At 29.5% G+C, this 15271-nt stretch overlaps 1 protein-coding gene across 1 annotated transcript in view; it reads left to right on the forward strand.

The window, feature by feature from the left end:
- Nucleotides 1–12985, forward strand: part of LOC145662487 (protein sax-3-like) — a 609885-nt gene extending 596900 nt beyond the window's left edge. Inside the window, exons 16-17 of the mRNA XM_081728103.1 lie at nucleotides 2792–2955; nucleotides 5865–12985. Coding sequence (XP_081584229.1) covers nucleotides 2792–2955; nucleotides 5865–5906 — 206 coding nt within the window. The 3' untranslated portion in view covers nucleotides 5907–12985. The remainder of the gene's footprint in view (nucleotides 1–2791; nucleotides 2956–5864) is intronic.
- Nucleotides 12986–15271: the final 2286 nt, after the last annotated feature.

Genomic DNA, 15271 nt, shown 5'->3' on the forward strand with positions numbered 1-15271 from the left:
TGAATTTTAACTGTTCTCGATGTTTCTGTGTTTGTGTCCCTGTCGTTCTAGGTTACTGGTAAAGCGAGTTAAACAAGTAAAAAGCGTGTAAAATTAAGTAGAAACCAGTAATAAGTAGACAAGCAAGTTAATGAGGCACGTTCGGTAAATCAGTTAACTTTAAAAATAATAAAGCGTATTAACGCAACATGCTAGTGATGGAAATCGCTTTTGGCGTGGGTTCAAACCCGGCCTAAGAAAATATTTTTTTTAATTTTCATAACACTTTTTCCATTAAAATAAGATGAAAATAATACTCAAAAAAGATTTACTTACTTTTGTGTAATAATAATAATAATAATAATAATAATAATAATAATAATAATAATAATAATAATAATAATAATAATAATAATAATTGTTGTAAGAACTGATTAGAAGCCCCGCAGGGCTTGTTTTGTTCCACCTTTACCTCCATGATATAAATTTTGTAACCTACTTAGAACAGCTGGCTAGGGTAGCGCGGAAAAAGTTACTTCCGGGACTATTATTCTTCCGAGCGGATCATCAAATTCTCATTCATAAGTTTTGAGAAAACAAATAAAAAAAAACGAACACCTATGACAGTAGAAAGTATGTCATTTGTTGCCAATAATAATTGATGGTTGCTATTCTTCTGGAACAGATTTTTTATTCATTTAATGTACTGTAACTGTAAAAAATACAGTTATTGAGCAGATAGTATCTATGGTTTTTGTCCTCTCCTAACAGTGACACACGTACTCTTAACAGTGACACACGCAATCATAACTGTGACACGTAATTTAACAGTGACACCTAATAGTGATACATACAATCAGAACAGTGACTCCTAACAGTGACACACACAATCATAACAGTGACAAACATACCTTCAACAGTGACTCACATACCTTCAACAATGACGCACATATTCCTAACAACAACACACACAATCATACCAGTGACATACATACTGCTAACAGTGACACACACAATCATAACAGTGACGTACATCTACTTGTAAATATTTGCTCAATTAATCATAAATGTAACAGAATTCCCATGTTATGAAAATATATTACTTTTTACATATATAAATATGTCTTTGCTTTTTAGTGAGAGTTTTTCAATTACTATTAAAATTCATATTTAAAAAAATAAATCACATTTCACTGAAATATCCGAACATATTTGCAAACGAAATTGATTTAACCATGTTTGGTAATTTATCTTCTCATCATATGTATATACATTTCTGTAACTTATTTAACTGGAAATAAATCGTGAATTTAACTTATTAAGAAATAATTAAAGAAAGCTTTGCGTTTAAATTACCAATATATTTGAAAACCATGTTCCTTAAACTATACTTAAAAAGCTCGTTATTCTAAACAGTTTTTAGTCTTAACATAGTTTTAAGAATACATCTTTAAAATTTAAACATATAGAACTTCCAAATGGGTTTCTAAAATATCATTCGCTTTTGTTAATTTTCGAATGAATTTGCTAAGCTAATTCATACACTAAATACTGATTTTAACGTAAAGAGTGAAAAATTGGTGGACAGAAATTCTCTTTGAAAAACTCCAGCAACATATTTCCTACATGTGAAGAATTATTATCATATTGTTACTTTTTCTGCTTACTCCTTTTCTGCTAATTTATATTTAGTTTATGGATAAATTCGATATACTCGATCGAAAATTAACAAGGATGGATGAGATTTAAAAGCTTGTTCAGATATTTTTTAATATTAGTTGGATTTATTTAATAGCTTAGTTTTAGATCCTGGCGAAAGCTTTAAACAACAAAAGAAAACATATTTTGTAAGTAAATTAGCCAGCTTTTATATATTAGAGATACTATTTGAGGAATTCACCAGGTGAACCTGAGGAAAACCCATTAAGATAACTGGCTTCGGCATTGAAGCGTAGCGTCATCCGATTGTGAACACTATTTTTTCGTGTACCCTTTCGTACTAATGCGCGTCGTACTTTCTATATACGTTATAACGATAACATTTATAGATATGTATATGTTGATATGGAAAACAGTCCGTAGCGTATATCATTTTCTTCTATGGTCAGATAAGAACATTTAACTTGTTACGTTGTGTGGCCAGACATGTATAAACATGTTTTTCTATACAGTTCAGAGAGATAATACGCAGAGAAGCCATTAACAGTGGATGTATTTTCAATTATAAAGAAGAAATTTTGTAAAAGTGGAAAGATAAACGCAGAAAATCTTCGGAAAAAACATCAGTTTAAATATATTTTATCTTGAGTGTTAACATTAAACATTTAGTGAGTAAACTACGTTTTAATTAGTTTTCCAGAAATTCTGAAATAAGGGACATAGGACAAAATAGATGTTATAATTTGGTCCAGGTTTGATTCCCGATGGGAATTCTTATCTACCTCAGATACAAACACTAGTAAATTGTTCGGATCTAATTTTAAACAGTAGAATCCCTCTTATATAGCCTTGGTGCTGGAAAAGGAGGTCAAATTCGAATCAGGCAACCAACTACGAAAACAACTCATATACATTCTCTCCATAAAATTCGCGACATATCTGAGTACTTGTTTGTTGCTTTTATTTATTTAGAGCACTACAGTTATTTTTAATCTTTATTTATAACTGTTTCATTTTTATTTATATTTTAGGTACTTTTTCATTTTAATTTATATTTTTAGGCAATTTTTCATTTTATTTACATTTTAAGGCACTTTTTCATTTTACACTTTTTCATTTTACACTTTTTCATTTTTTTAAAATATATTTTTAGGCACTGAAGGTTTAATAAACCACGAAACTGTATGCAATGGTGAAGCTGGAAGTAGAAATTATCCATCTCTAGGAAAAAATATTAATCGCCATGGCTCAACTAAAAGCGAAGGATCAACGCCCCAGCCGATGAGAAGGGGAAGCGCTGGTGCAGCTAGAAGTCAGGTAAATAAATAAAAAATAAGCCTACTTTTTCATACTTATATATATATATATATATATATATATATATTCATAAGGAACAGCTCTTACGCAACAAGTATATCTAATACAACACAAGAAATAAATACTTCTTCTACCTATTTCTGCGTAATACATTATTTGAAGAATTGGTTAACCCCAATTAACTAATTTGAGCATCTCCGCAACAAGTTATCAGACTTTGATATAAAAAGAATAATAATGTTCTCTGCAAGTTCCATATACAGTAGGAGGAAAATTTTCGGATGGAAGGTTGGAAGGGCTGTATTTAAAGATATCATTCCAGTATTTGTCTAGTAGGAGTGAGGAAAGATAGGACGCCGACCAGAGTTTGAACTCTAGTTCATCCAATTACAAAAATAGAAATATGCCCGATCAACTATTAGATTCACTCTCTTTTGTAAATTTAAAATAAAATAATTCTAGAGAATGTGTACAAGCTGAAATTTGCTGATAATAAAATCAAATGCAAGTGCTATACATAGAAGAACTTTATATAATAAAAATGAATTAAATGTAAATGATACAATTCTGATCAGGGGAACAAAGTACTTCAAAACTACCAGAGTAGCATACTGAAAACATGAAGTCCTGATATTCGAACATTTTGGCGTACATGTTTAACACCTTTCCTCTTATGATTCTCACTATTCTGTCTAATTTCACATTTCTACCTTAGTATTTTTGAATGCAGCATGGAAGTTTACATATATTCATATATACAATTTTCGGCTGTGTTGATAAGAATGCTAAAATGTATCTAAATGAAAACCCATGTCGTTAATGTTTCAAACGGGTGAGCCGTGTAAAATTTCTATCTGACAATAAAATAACAAGAACTTGTTTCCAGTTTCCAACACTGTTTTTAATTTTTGGGTTATATCCCAGAAGCTAATAAAGCACAAAAAATAGGATTTGTGCACAAACGGTCACAAACGATGCATAACGAATGACGCTATTCTCATCGATAGTGCTAGAAGTGAGGGCCAGCCCCACTTTTCTTTGTTACTGCTTGTGGAAGAAGCTAGCTTCCCATCAGTTCTTTGCCAATAGCTCGTGAACTAATGCAGTACAAACTATGGGGTTTTCGGGCAGAAATAATGCACTAACCAATAACACGAACACTATCGTTAGTTCTCTGAGTGAGTGGACAATACAAACATTTTATCCGAAAAAAAGCAACGATTTTTGTTCTGTTTCCAACTCTTCTTTCAGTTTTTGGGCTATATTTTCCTAACCATTGAAACAGAATAGATAAATTTTGTGCATAAACGAGCACAAATGATGCATAATGAATGACACTATTTTCATCGTTACTGTTTGAGGTGGGACCAGTATGGACTTAGTCTCATACCAGTATTTTGCTTGTATCTTCGAAACTGATAAAGTAGTAGAACAGCACACTAAAAACATAAAGTCCTGATATTCGAATTCCAACAGAAGTTAGAAATTGGAATGAAACATGGTTTGGTAAGGAAAATGAAGCATTCCTGAAAAAGAAATACTGACCAAAGCTTAAAAACACAGTGTATTTTAAAACTATTATGTGTTACAGTTTCGGATATCTATCATATTCTTCATCAGATATTATATACATAGTATCTATATAGTGTGTATATAGTGTCTGATGAAGGATATGGTAGATATCTGAAACTGTAACAAATAATAGTTTAAAAATACAGTGTCTTTTTACCTTCGGTCAGTATTTCTTTTTTACAATATCCAATTCAAAGCCATGGATAGTGTTATTATAACTTGTATGTTTTTTTTTTTATTAAATGATTTGTACGATAATGAAAAGGATATCTTTTTATATCTACTTGTAAAAATTATTTGGAACTTATTCATAAGAAAAGTGGCTAAACTTGTTCCTCCGTGCTTGTCACTTTAATTGAATATTTCCTTTCTCTCTGGCAGTTATTAGTGCTATTTTTATTGCCATATCACCAGATACTTATTTTTACATCTTCTACTTTAAGTTTTGTTTCCTTTAAAGAGCAATTAGTGCAAAGTATTTAGTGACTTGATTTTGATTTTTGATTGTTCTTAATAATTATTATCCTTGAATTTCTCGTCAATTCATAGTTTTCTATAAAACATATTCATAATTTATGCGAAATTTCATAATATGTCTTAAATATGTCTTTAATTTATGCTCTATGTCATTGTTCTTCAATTTGTTTTTGGTTGTTTTAAACTTTACATAATTCCACTGACAGATTTAACACTTCTCAAACTTTGTGAATTTTAGGACTGGAACACTTATTTTGGTTTATGTAGTAAATATGTGAGATTTCTTTTGGAAGCTAGTTCTACATTTTTACTGGCATCTGATGTGAATTTGTGAAATAATTTTCAAATGACAACTCTAAGTAAGAGAAATGTATTCAAATTTAATTTTTGATGTAATGTAAATATCTTCAGGAAACACCTATCGTGATCCTATTTAGATTCTTAATAAGAAAGACTAGTAGCCTTCTTAACAGTGAATTTATGTAACTTCACGAAATCATATGTGATCCATGTAAATAGGTAGAGTTTGCCCAATACGTCATTAATTCTCCCGATGAACATGTTGCGATTATTGTTCCTGTGTTGTAATTTCATACTACACTTGCATCACAGTTATTAGTTTACATTATGACCTTGCCAAGTAAGGATGTGGTGATATAGTATTAAGCATAGTGTGATGACGTTCCCAGAGAGGAAGAGAGTATTCAGATAAATTAACAAAGACTAAGGCACAAGATAAGCCACTTTTTATATATATTTGTATAATTTTAACTAATAATCATAAAATTTATACTCTTACGTTATTAGTATTCCAATCATTATTTCTAAAATTTATTTATTTAAGTATTTATTCTTTACAGGGACAACTATATCAAGAAAATAACACCTTCAAAATATCATGAAGAAACTAAATGTTCGCTGTGATAAATTCTTGTATTATGTATCTTTTAACTATATTTCTATTGATGACTGGTTAAAGTTACCAGATATTTCAAGTTACCATTTTTTTTTTAATGTCAAGGAGGTATTTCTTTTTTGTCATCAAAAGATAATAGGAAAACAATAAAAAAAGCAATTATAATTCTTTCTTATGTAAGTTAATGTGTAAAAAAAAAACATGAAAGATTATGTACTTATATTTGTATATATAATAATTTTCCTTTACTTGATTTGTCAAAGTCAGTGTAGAAGTTCCTTATTGCGCTGCTCATTGTAGAAGTTGGTGCTATTCAATTGCTGTATATTTTTATTTAAATTTCTCATGCTTCATTTTGTGTTTCCAAAAGTGTAGATCAAATTGTCCTCAAGTTAGATCTCCAAGACTGTTACAATATGACATTTATGTGAAACAAAAGAGAAACTAAATAATGACCAAACTGGAATTTACTGTAAACATATAAAGTATGCTTAGTATGCCTAAATATCACCAATAAGGTAAGTTGATCAGTCTGTAGTTTTACCTTGGTGTTGAAAGATAACGTCTACATTGAACTGTAATGTGCAATAGTTAAAATTATACAGCTACACACACACAAAATACAGATTCTGTGCACCGGACACTAGGATATGGATTCGAAGTATTTTGTTATACAGAATCAAAATTTCGAAACTCCAAGACGATCGACCGTGCCATTTTTTTATGGGCGCAAAACTTGAGCAATTTTGGATAGGGAGGATATTTGTAACACAGCCATACAAAAAACAACAGTTCTGTTCAGCGGACCCAGGGTATGGATTCGATGTATTTTGTTATACAGAATCCAAATTTCGAAACTCCAAGACGATCGACCGTGCCATTTTTTTTTTTTTTTATGGGCGAAAAACTTGAGCAATTTTGGATAGGGAGGATATATATGTACCACAGCCATACAAGAACAACAATTCTATTCAGCGGACCTAGGATATGAATTCCATGTATTTTGTTATACAGAATCCAAATTTCAAAACTCCAGGACGATCGACCGTGCCATTTTTTATGGGCGAAAAACTTGAGCAATTTTGGATAGGGAGGATATATGTAACACAGCCATACAAAAAACAACAGTTCTATTCAGCGGACCTAGGATATGAATTCCATGTATTTTGTTATACAGAATCCAAATTTCAAAACTCCAGGACGATCGACCGTGCCATTTTTTTATGGGCGAAAAACTTGAGCAATTTTGGATAAGGAGGATATATATGTAACACAGCCATACAAAAAACAACAGTTCTATTCAGCGGACCTAGGGTATGGATTCGATGTATTTTATTATACAGAATCCAAATTTCAAAACTCCAGGACGATCGACCGTGCCATTTTCTTTTATGGGCGAAAAACTTGAGCAATTTTGGATAAGGAGGATATATATGTAACACAGCCATACAAAAAACAACAGTTCTATTCAGCGGACCTAGGGTATGGATTCGATGTATTTTATTATACAGAATCCAAATTTCAAAACTCCAGGACGATCGACCGTGCCATTTTCTTTTATGGGCGAAAAACTTGAGCAATTTTGGATAGGGAGGATATATATGTAACACAGCCATACAAGAACAACAGTTCTATTCAGCGGACCTAGGATATGAATTCCATGTATTTTGTTATACAGAATCCAAATTTCAAAACTCCAGGACGATCGACCGTGCCATTTTTTTATGAGCGAAAAACTTGAGCAATTTTGGATAGGGAGGATATATGTAACACAGCCATACAAAAAACAACAGTTCTGTTCAGCGGACCCAGGGTATGGATTCGATGTATTTTGTTACACAGAATCCAAATTTCAAAACTCTAGGACGATTGATCGTGTCAATTTTGTTTTATGGGCGAAACACGTGTGTCCACCCTATCCAAAATCACGTAAATTTTTCGTCCCTATAGAAATTAACATGGTTAATCGTCCTGGGGTTTCTAAATTTGGATTCTGTGTAACAAAATACATCAAATTCATACCCTGGGGTTCGGAGCACAGAATGTTCGTTTTATTTATTTATTTATTTTTGTTTTATTTATTTATTTATTTAATTTTTTTGGTGTGTGGCTGTATTGGTCAGTCTGTAGTTTTACCTTGGTGTTGAAAGATAATGCCTACATTGAACAGTAATGTGCAGTAGTTTAAATTATTATACAGAAAGCTTTTGCTGGGAAGCATTGTTTTCGTCCTTAATTTGATTATTTTCTTTTTAAAATCATTCACATGTCACACGATTGACGAAACTCATCTGAACTTGACCATACCTTGTACGGTAGTAGAACAAACCTCGTACGGAAACAAACTGAATTGACATATGAAATGCTACATATTCACTCCTTTGCTTCCCAAGTTATGGGTCATCAAATTTAAAGTTTGATTTTAGTCAAATTTTCGAAAAAAAAAAATAAAATAAAATAAAATAAAAAAATAAAAATAAATAAATAAATAAATAAATAAATAAAATAAAATAATTCATATTCTATGAAACAAAAGTGCTATTAAACGTAAATTATTCGCAAAAATTTTCTCTAATTCTTACTTTAATGGAACAAAACTTGTTACTATACGTAAATTTTTCGCAAAATTTTCTCTAATTCCTAATTTAATGGAATAAAAACTGATATTAAACTTAAATTTGAAACATAAGAAAATAAATGATAAGGCGATTGATCAGCTATGTTGTAAATAAAGATTTGTTAAAGAAAAATCAATGATTTTTTTGTTTTGTTTTGTTTTGTTTTTTTGGAGCAACAGGAAAATTTACTGTCCGACAGTCAAAACAAAGATGATTTCCGAAGCAAGAAAAATTCCACGGATTGATTCTTTTTGAAAACGACCTCTTTTACGATTAAAAGAAAGAAAAAGAAGTAAATCAATTTTCTTGGCTTTACACGTGATGTTTGGCGTAAGATTACTAAAAAATGTGTAAATATATGTTACCCATTTAATTTCCCTGAACGATCGGTTTCGTAATTAAAATAACATTTTGCAATATGCAATATGCAATACGGAGTGGGTTATTTTCCATCACCAAGCCTCTCTCATTATCTTACCGGTGATATCTAAAGCATACATTGTTGCCAATTGTACGAATCGTAAACTTTTTCCTGTTCTTCTAGATACAGTGAACAAGCATATATATATATATATATATATATATATATATATATATATATATAGAGAGAGAGAGAGAGAGAGAGAGAGAGAGAGAGAGAGAATGGAATGGAATGTATTTAGTCTTGGCTATTTCCAAATAAAAAATAAATTGAAATGTTATTAGTATTTAGAGGTACCTTCGTTTATAGGAATTTTTTATTTTACCATATGTAGATCTTTGTTTACTCTTTCAGTAATTTTACTTTCTTTCTTTTACTCCACAAAGAGACATTTGGTTTCCTATCTTTTATATTTGCTACCATAATATCACAGGAGGGCTATAATGAAGATCAGAGCTCACAGGGGAAAGAAAATATATTTTTATCTCTTACCTAAGATTGAGGATCAAATGGCAAGGGACAATATTTCTATTTCACACACTGTAGTTATAACCCTAGATTTTATCAAAAGAATATCTGAATTTTGGCAATTTAAAGACGTTTCGTTGTTCTTCCATTTCCTAAAGATAAGTAAAATTATCTTTTTTCCTTAAGTAAAAAGTAATTACATTTATTTGATTTATATATATATATATCAAATAGAGACTCCTTCTTAATTAATAATTTGAATTTCAAATTTTAAAATATATATTGAATAAACACAAACCAATTTCAAATTTCAGAAAAAAAAGAGCTAACACAAAGATAAAAATAAATAAGGTCACTGTTAAATAAATATCTATCAAAAATGTAGAAAGATGTTCGTAATACGTTTATTTATTTGAGGTTTAAGGCCATTGTTTAAAAACCAAGCCTACATCAGATGTAGATCTGATCTCTACTCTTACACAAACTTAGAATCAAACTCATGTAAGACTAGACCATTCGAAATTACTAATTGTTTTCTAGATTGGAAACTCTCTTTAACGCCTGACAAGCAAAAAGATGTATAAGATTTTAAGATTTTTTTCTTTCAAATATTCAACAGAAGCAAACATTTTATGCTCTTCTATTTCTTGACTGGTTTCAATTCTATCACTGGGGATCAGTTTTAACTATTAAAGAAAGTACATGCGGTATTGTATAAACATCTCAAAATATTAAAAAGAAATTATTTTAGAACTTGCTTGCTTCTTTCATTAATATTTTAAAGGTTTTTACAAGAAGGAAGAGGATTGAAATATCTACAAGAAGGAAGAGGATTAAAAACCAAGCCTACATCAGATGTAGATCTGATCTCTACTCTTACACAAACTTAGAATCAAACTCATGTAAGACTAGACCATTCGAAATTACTAATTGTTTTCTAGATTGGAAACTCTCTTTAACGCCTGACAAGCAAAAAGATGTATAAGATTTTAAGATTTTTTTCTTTCAAATATTCAACAGAAGCAAACATTTTATGCTCTTCTATTTCTTGACTGGTTTCAATTCTATCACTGGGGATCAGTTTTAACTATTAAAGAAAGTACATGCGGTATTGTATAAACATCTCAAAATATTAAAAAGAAATTATTTTAGAACTTGCTTGCTTCTTTCATTAATATTTTAAAGGTTTTTACAAGAAGGAAGAGGATTGAAATATCTACTGAAATGTTTTTGTTTGTTATTCATAACAGTTTGTATATCTTTCAAGTTTGAGACAGAATGACTGTTTTCATAATTTCATTTCCTTCTTTTTATCCAAATATTTAAATTAATAAGCCAAATTCAATCTAGTTATTACATATTTAGAAACCCTTGATTTTAAAAAAATCCTATTAAGTGTTAATATGATATTTTGATGATTCTGAATATCATGTATGTAGATACGATTGATAAATTTCTTGTAAAATACATTTATTTACATTTCTTTCAAATAATTTATTTATGTTTTTACAAACTTTGTTGTATATGTATGTTTTAAAAGATATGCTTATCTATCCAGAAAAGCACATGTACATATATCAACTATATTAAATATTGCATTACAATTTGTAAGTATTTCGATTTCAATTTTTTTTTTACGACTATTATTGATGTAACACATAAATTAATGATTTATTATATACATTTGTTATATACATTATTCTTCTCTCATAAAATTTCAGCATATCTAAGCAGATGCTTTGACAAATGGTACTATGTTGCTTCTTTTTAATAAATTACATAATATGATGTGAATTTTGTGTCATTGTTAAAATTATATATTTGACTTAAACGAAAATGTGATTTTTCCAAATTCTACTTGTATTAATAGCGTTTATCTTTTTTAAAGAAATTTCCACTTAAGAAAATAATCTAAAATGTTTATATGGATGGGTGTTAATATTTTCTCTTCATTTCTTTACTACATTCATATTTTCATATCTATTTTCTATCAATGTATTTTTATTTCATACATTAGTTAATGTATCTCTATTTCTATACCTACTTGTTATGAATTTTACGATTGTAAATGAAAAAAATAGCTTGAATATCTATGATAATTTATATCTAAATATTAAATTCCTTTATTTACTTTACATACAATCTTAAAGAAAGAATGCTTTCCCGTCTTTTGTCAATAATTGTTTGGAATTAATAAATAAATTTGATTTTTTTCTTGACATGGGAAGAGTGTAAATTTTTGTATGTTACAGAAAGCCATATTTAAATGAGTAAATTTAATTCCAAAATTGTTGACAAAAGAAAATCTAGCGATAAGGAAGAACTGTTGCTTTTGACCGTGCAAGGAAAGGATTACAGTTTGGAAAAGACAGAGGGGACCAATACTTTTGGGAGAGTTTCATTTTTCATCTTAATAGATATTAATGCTTCGTATATAAATGTCTGAAAATTATATGTTTTTGTTATTCATTACTTAAATCAATCTATCAAAGAATTTTTAAAGAATTAATCTTATTTGATGTGAATTTTCTTTGTTTTAAATGTGATTATGCATTGGTAGATGTAATATTTAAAAAAAACAGTTTTTAATTTTTTGAAAATAATATAGAAAGTAAATTTCAAGACAAAATTAAATTGGACAACATGGAAGCTGAATACAACATCCATTGTTTAGGAGAGATTGACATACAATTCATTACCGGTCTCTATAGAAAATTTAGAACAAAAAATATCATAACTTTCCTATAAATGAAAATGGATTATTAGAATGAACTGACTAGTGTTCACTAAACATATCAAGTAAAAAAAATCATCCATTCTTTAACAAAAAATGTAAATATCAGCTGTGTGCTGTATATGAAAATTTTAGAAAAGACAAAATAACTACTAAAGAACTGTGAATATGTTAATATTATATATTGTAATAATAATCTTGTGCCATATTATTATTATATTATGAATAGGCAATATTATTAACAAATGCCTGATTCTTGTACATATCAAAATTTTTGAAAAAGGGAACGCGTATGTAAGTAAGCATTATTAGCCTGTTTGTAAAAAAAAGAATAAGGTAACTTAAATGATAGGTATGGATTCCTTGAAGTAAAATACTTATTACTGAAAAAAAGGACAGACAAGTTTCCTTATAAAATATGTTCTGAAATAAATAATCTGAACGTACACACATCAAATCATAAAACTGCTGATGGTAATCTGCTTAATTTCTAAGTCTGTCACAAAAACGTGTCATTTTAAACTGAATAATTACTTGCGCTTAAAAATTTATCAGTTACATGTATTGCATGTAGACTTAAAGAAAAAAGACACGGAACAAAACCATTTAGTCGCTAGTCATTACGTTTCAATATCTGGATTGTCTTCCTAGCCACTGTTTGTCATGTCATGAATATGTCCAGTATAGTTGTGTTAACAACAAAATAACCAGTGCATAAGAAAGAATGTTTATATTTTTATATGAATGATGATTATGATCATGATAAAAAATGCTTGTAAAAATGTTTAAAAGTGTTTGTAGTACAAAATAGATACAAATGTGAAATAATCATTGTTTTGTATTTATTTATTTATTTATTTATTCACTTACAACCTTTCAGTAGAGAATAATTCTGTTAAAATTATTTGAGTAATTGTTCAAATATTATTTTCTGCTGTCAATCGATTATACAAATTCGTTTTCAATATTTGAACAATTATTCGTATAATTATTATTTATTCGAATATTTTTCAAACAATTATATGCTATTCAAATATTTTTCGAACAATTATTCGTTATTTAAATATTGATCGAATAATGATTCGTTATTTAAACATAGATCGAATAATTATTAGTAATTCGAATATTGGTTCGTTTTCCAATATTGTTCGAATAATTAATCGAACGGTTATTGGAAAAATGAATTTTATTCGAATACGCGAATAACGAATATTCCCAAAATCCATTATTCGAATTTTAGCAATACTAGTGGAGAATAGTATGCAAGTTTACTTTTTTTAATGCTAATTTCGAAAAAAAATATATCTTAAGAACTACAATGGTTAGAAACAATTAAGTTATAACTTTTATTTGCTAATTTGTTGAAATTTAGCGTCACTTTTCAGCAGCTAGGCTACATAAGACCTAGAGATTAAGATAGAATTCGAACCACCGTAATATGTTCAAATTATTTTAATACTGTACCCACGAGGAATCAAGTCCGACGGAAGTTTCGGCGTTCCACGGAAAAACTTATCTTTGTTTTGCTATAGAAAGTATAGTGATAATATATTTCATTAGGGTGACAACGACAAGGAAGAAATTGCAATGTTTCGTTGTGTCACAAAAGTAAATCGCCGGTCATTTGACTTTTTTTTAAATAGGTACAGCATTTTAAATGTATCTCAACATGTTATAATTTTATTCTGGTTTTCAATGAGAAGAGTTTCAATTATGATATATATATATATATATATACTCTGAGTATCCTTATTGAATGCTGATTTCAGCAGATAATCCTGTTTGCTATCGACTACCAGACACTGGCTTCACAAAGAATATTACATGTTATTAGTTCTTTTTCAGAAAAAAAACTAACATAAAAAATCCATCTTTAACTATCGATGACCACCTATACAAACTTGTTTCAAAACTTCGAGTTAACAGTTCTATAAATAAAACATTCTTAGATGCAGCTGTTTATACACACACTATTTACAATTTCATGTGAATATTTGTTTCAAGCATATTCTCTTCTTTCAATAACGATCAAAGAGAACGAGATTTTGTTTCTAAAATAAAATCAACGTATCTCTACTAAACATAGCGTTAACTGTACTTTCTGAATTTGTGAGTTATGAAGCCTTGGGTTGGAGGATTTACCAGTAGATGCGCTGACAATTCTTATGAAACAGAAACAAGTTCAAGAGTAACATGGGAAAGGAATAGTAGAAGTAAAAGAGTAAAGGGTTACAACAGAGAAGTATAATCTTTTTTTAAAGCATAACATATTAAGGATTAATAGGTAGTCAACCGAGTTTTACATTCATTTTCATATTTATATACATTTTTATTTATCCTTTATTATAATGTTAAATAAATGAAATATTTAAGTCCCACAAGGTAATGAGGTTGTGCGTACTATAAAGTTGAAAGAAATTGAGGAAGGGATAGAAAATACTGAAAGTTTTGAGAGATCATCTGGTTTCGGTTTCACACGACTTGATTTTTTTTTTTTTTTTTAACTTATAAGTTATTATGAAGTAGCAATGGGAAAATAAACATCATTCTCCAACGGGTCAATCCATGCAAAGTGATTGAGAAAAAAGAAAAATTGCCGCTCGACCATCTCCAAAAAATCTAATTTTTTCATGAATGTTTATCGTATATCAGGGTACTATTCCCAAAATTTCAGATTTTTTAATCCAGTCCCATTGGAGATATTGGACAGCGAAATGTGCTAAATTGGCATAATTCCCCAACTTTATGGCTTTTTTCTCAGGTCTTTGGGAGCAGCTACAGGTCTGTAAATTTTTGTGTATTAACTTATAACCCCAGACTATATGCACACACAAATTCAGACCTCTACGTCAGTTGTTTCCTCTTCCCAAACATGTTTTCAATGTCCAAAAATGTTGCTACTGCCGACCCTGATTTCACCTCTTTGAAATGGTTTTAGGAAAAAATGTTGAGAGATCAAAGTGTTAGCTCTGCACAAGTTGGAGACGTCCAGCAATTTTCAATTTGGTAGGACAAATGCATGCTGAGATATTCAAAACAACGTAAACGCCTAAAATCGAAAAAAAAAAAAAATGGCGCCAGCCCCTGTGTCGCCATGGGATGTTGTAAAA

The sequence above is a fragment of the Thermobia domestica genome, chromosome 10 (genome assembly GCF_964235325.1).
Source record: "Thermobia domestica chromosome 10, izTheDome1.hap1.1, whole genome shotgun sequence".
NCBI classification, from domain to species: Eukaryota; Metazoa; Arthropoda; class Insecta; order Zygentoma; family Lepismatidae; genus Thermobia; species Thermobia domestica.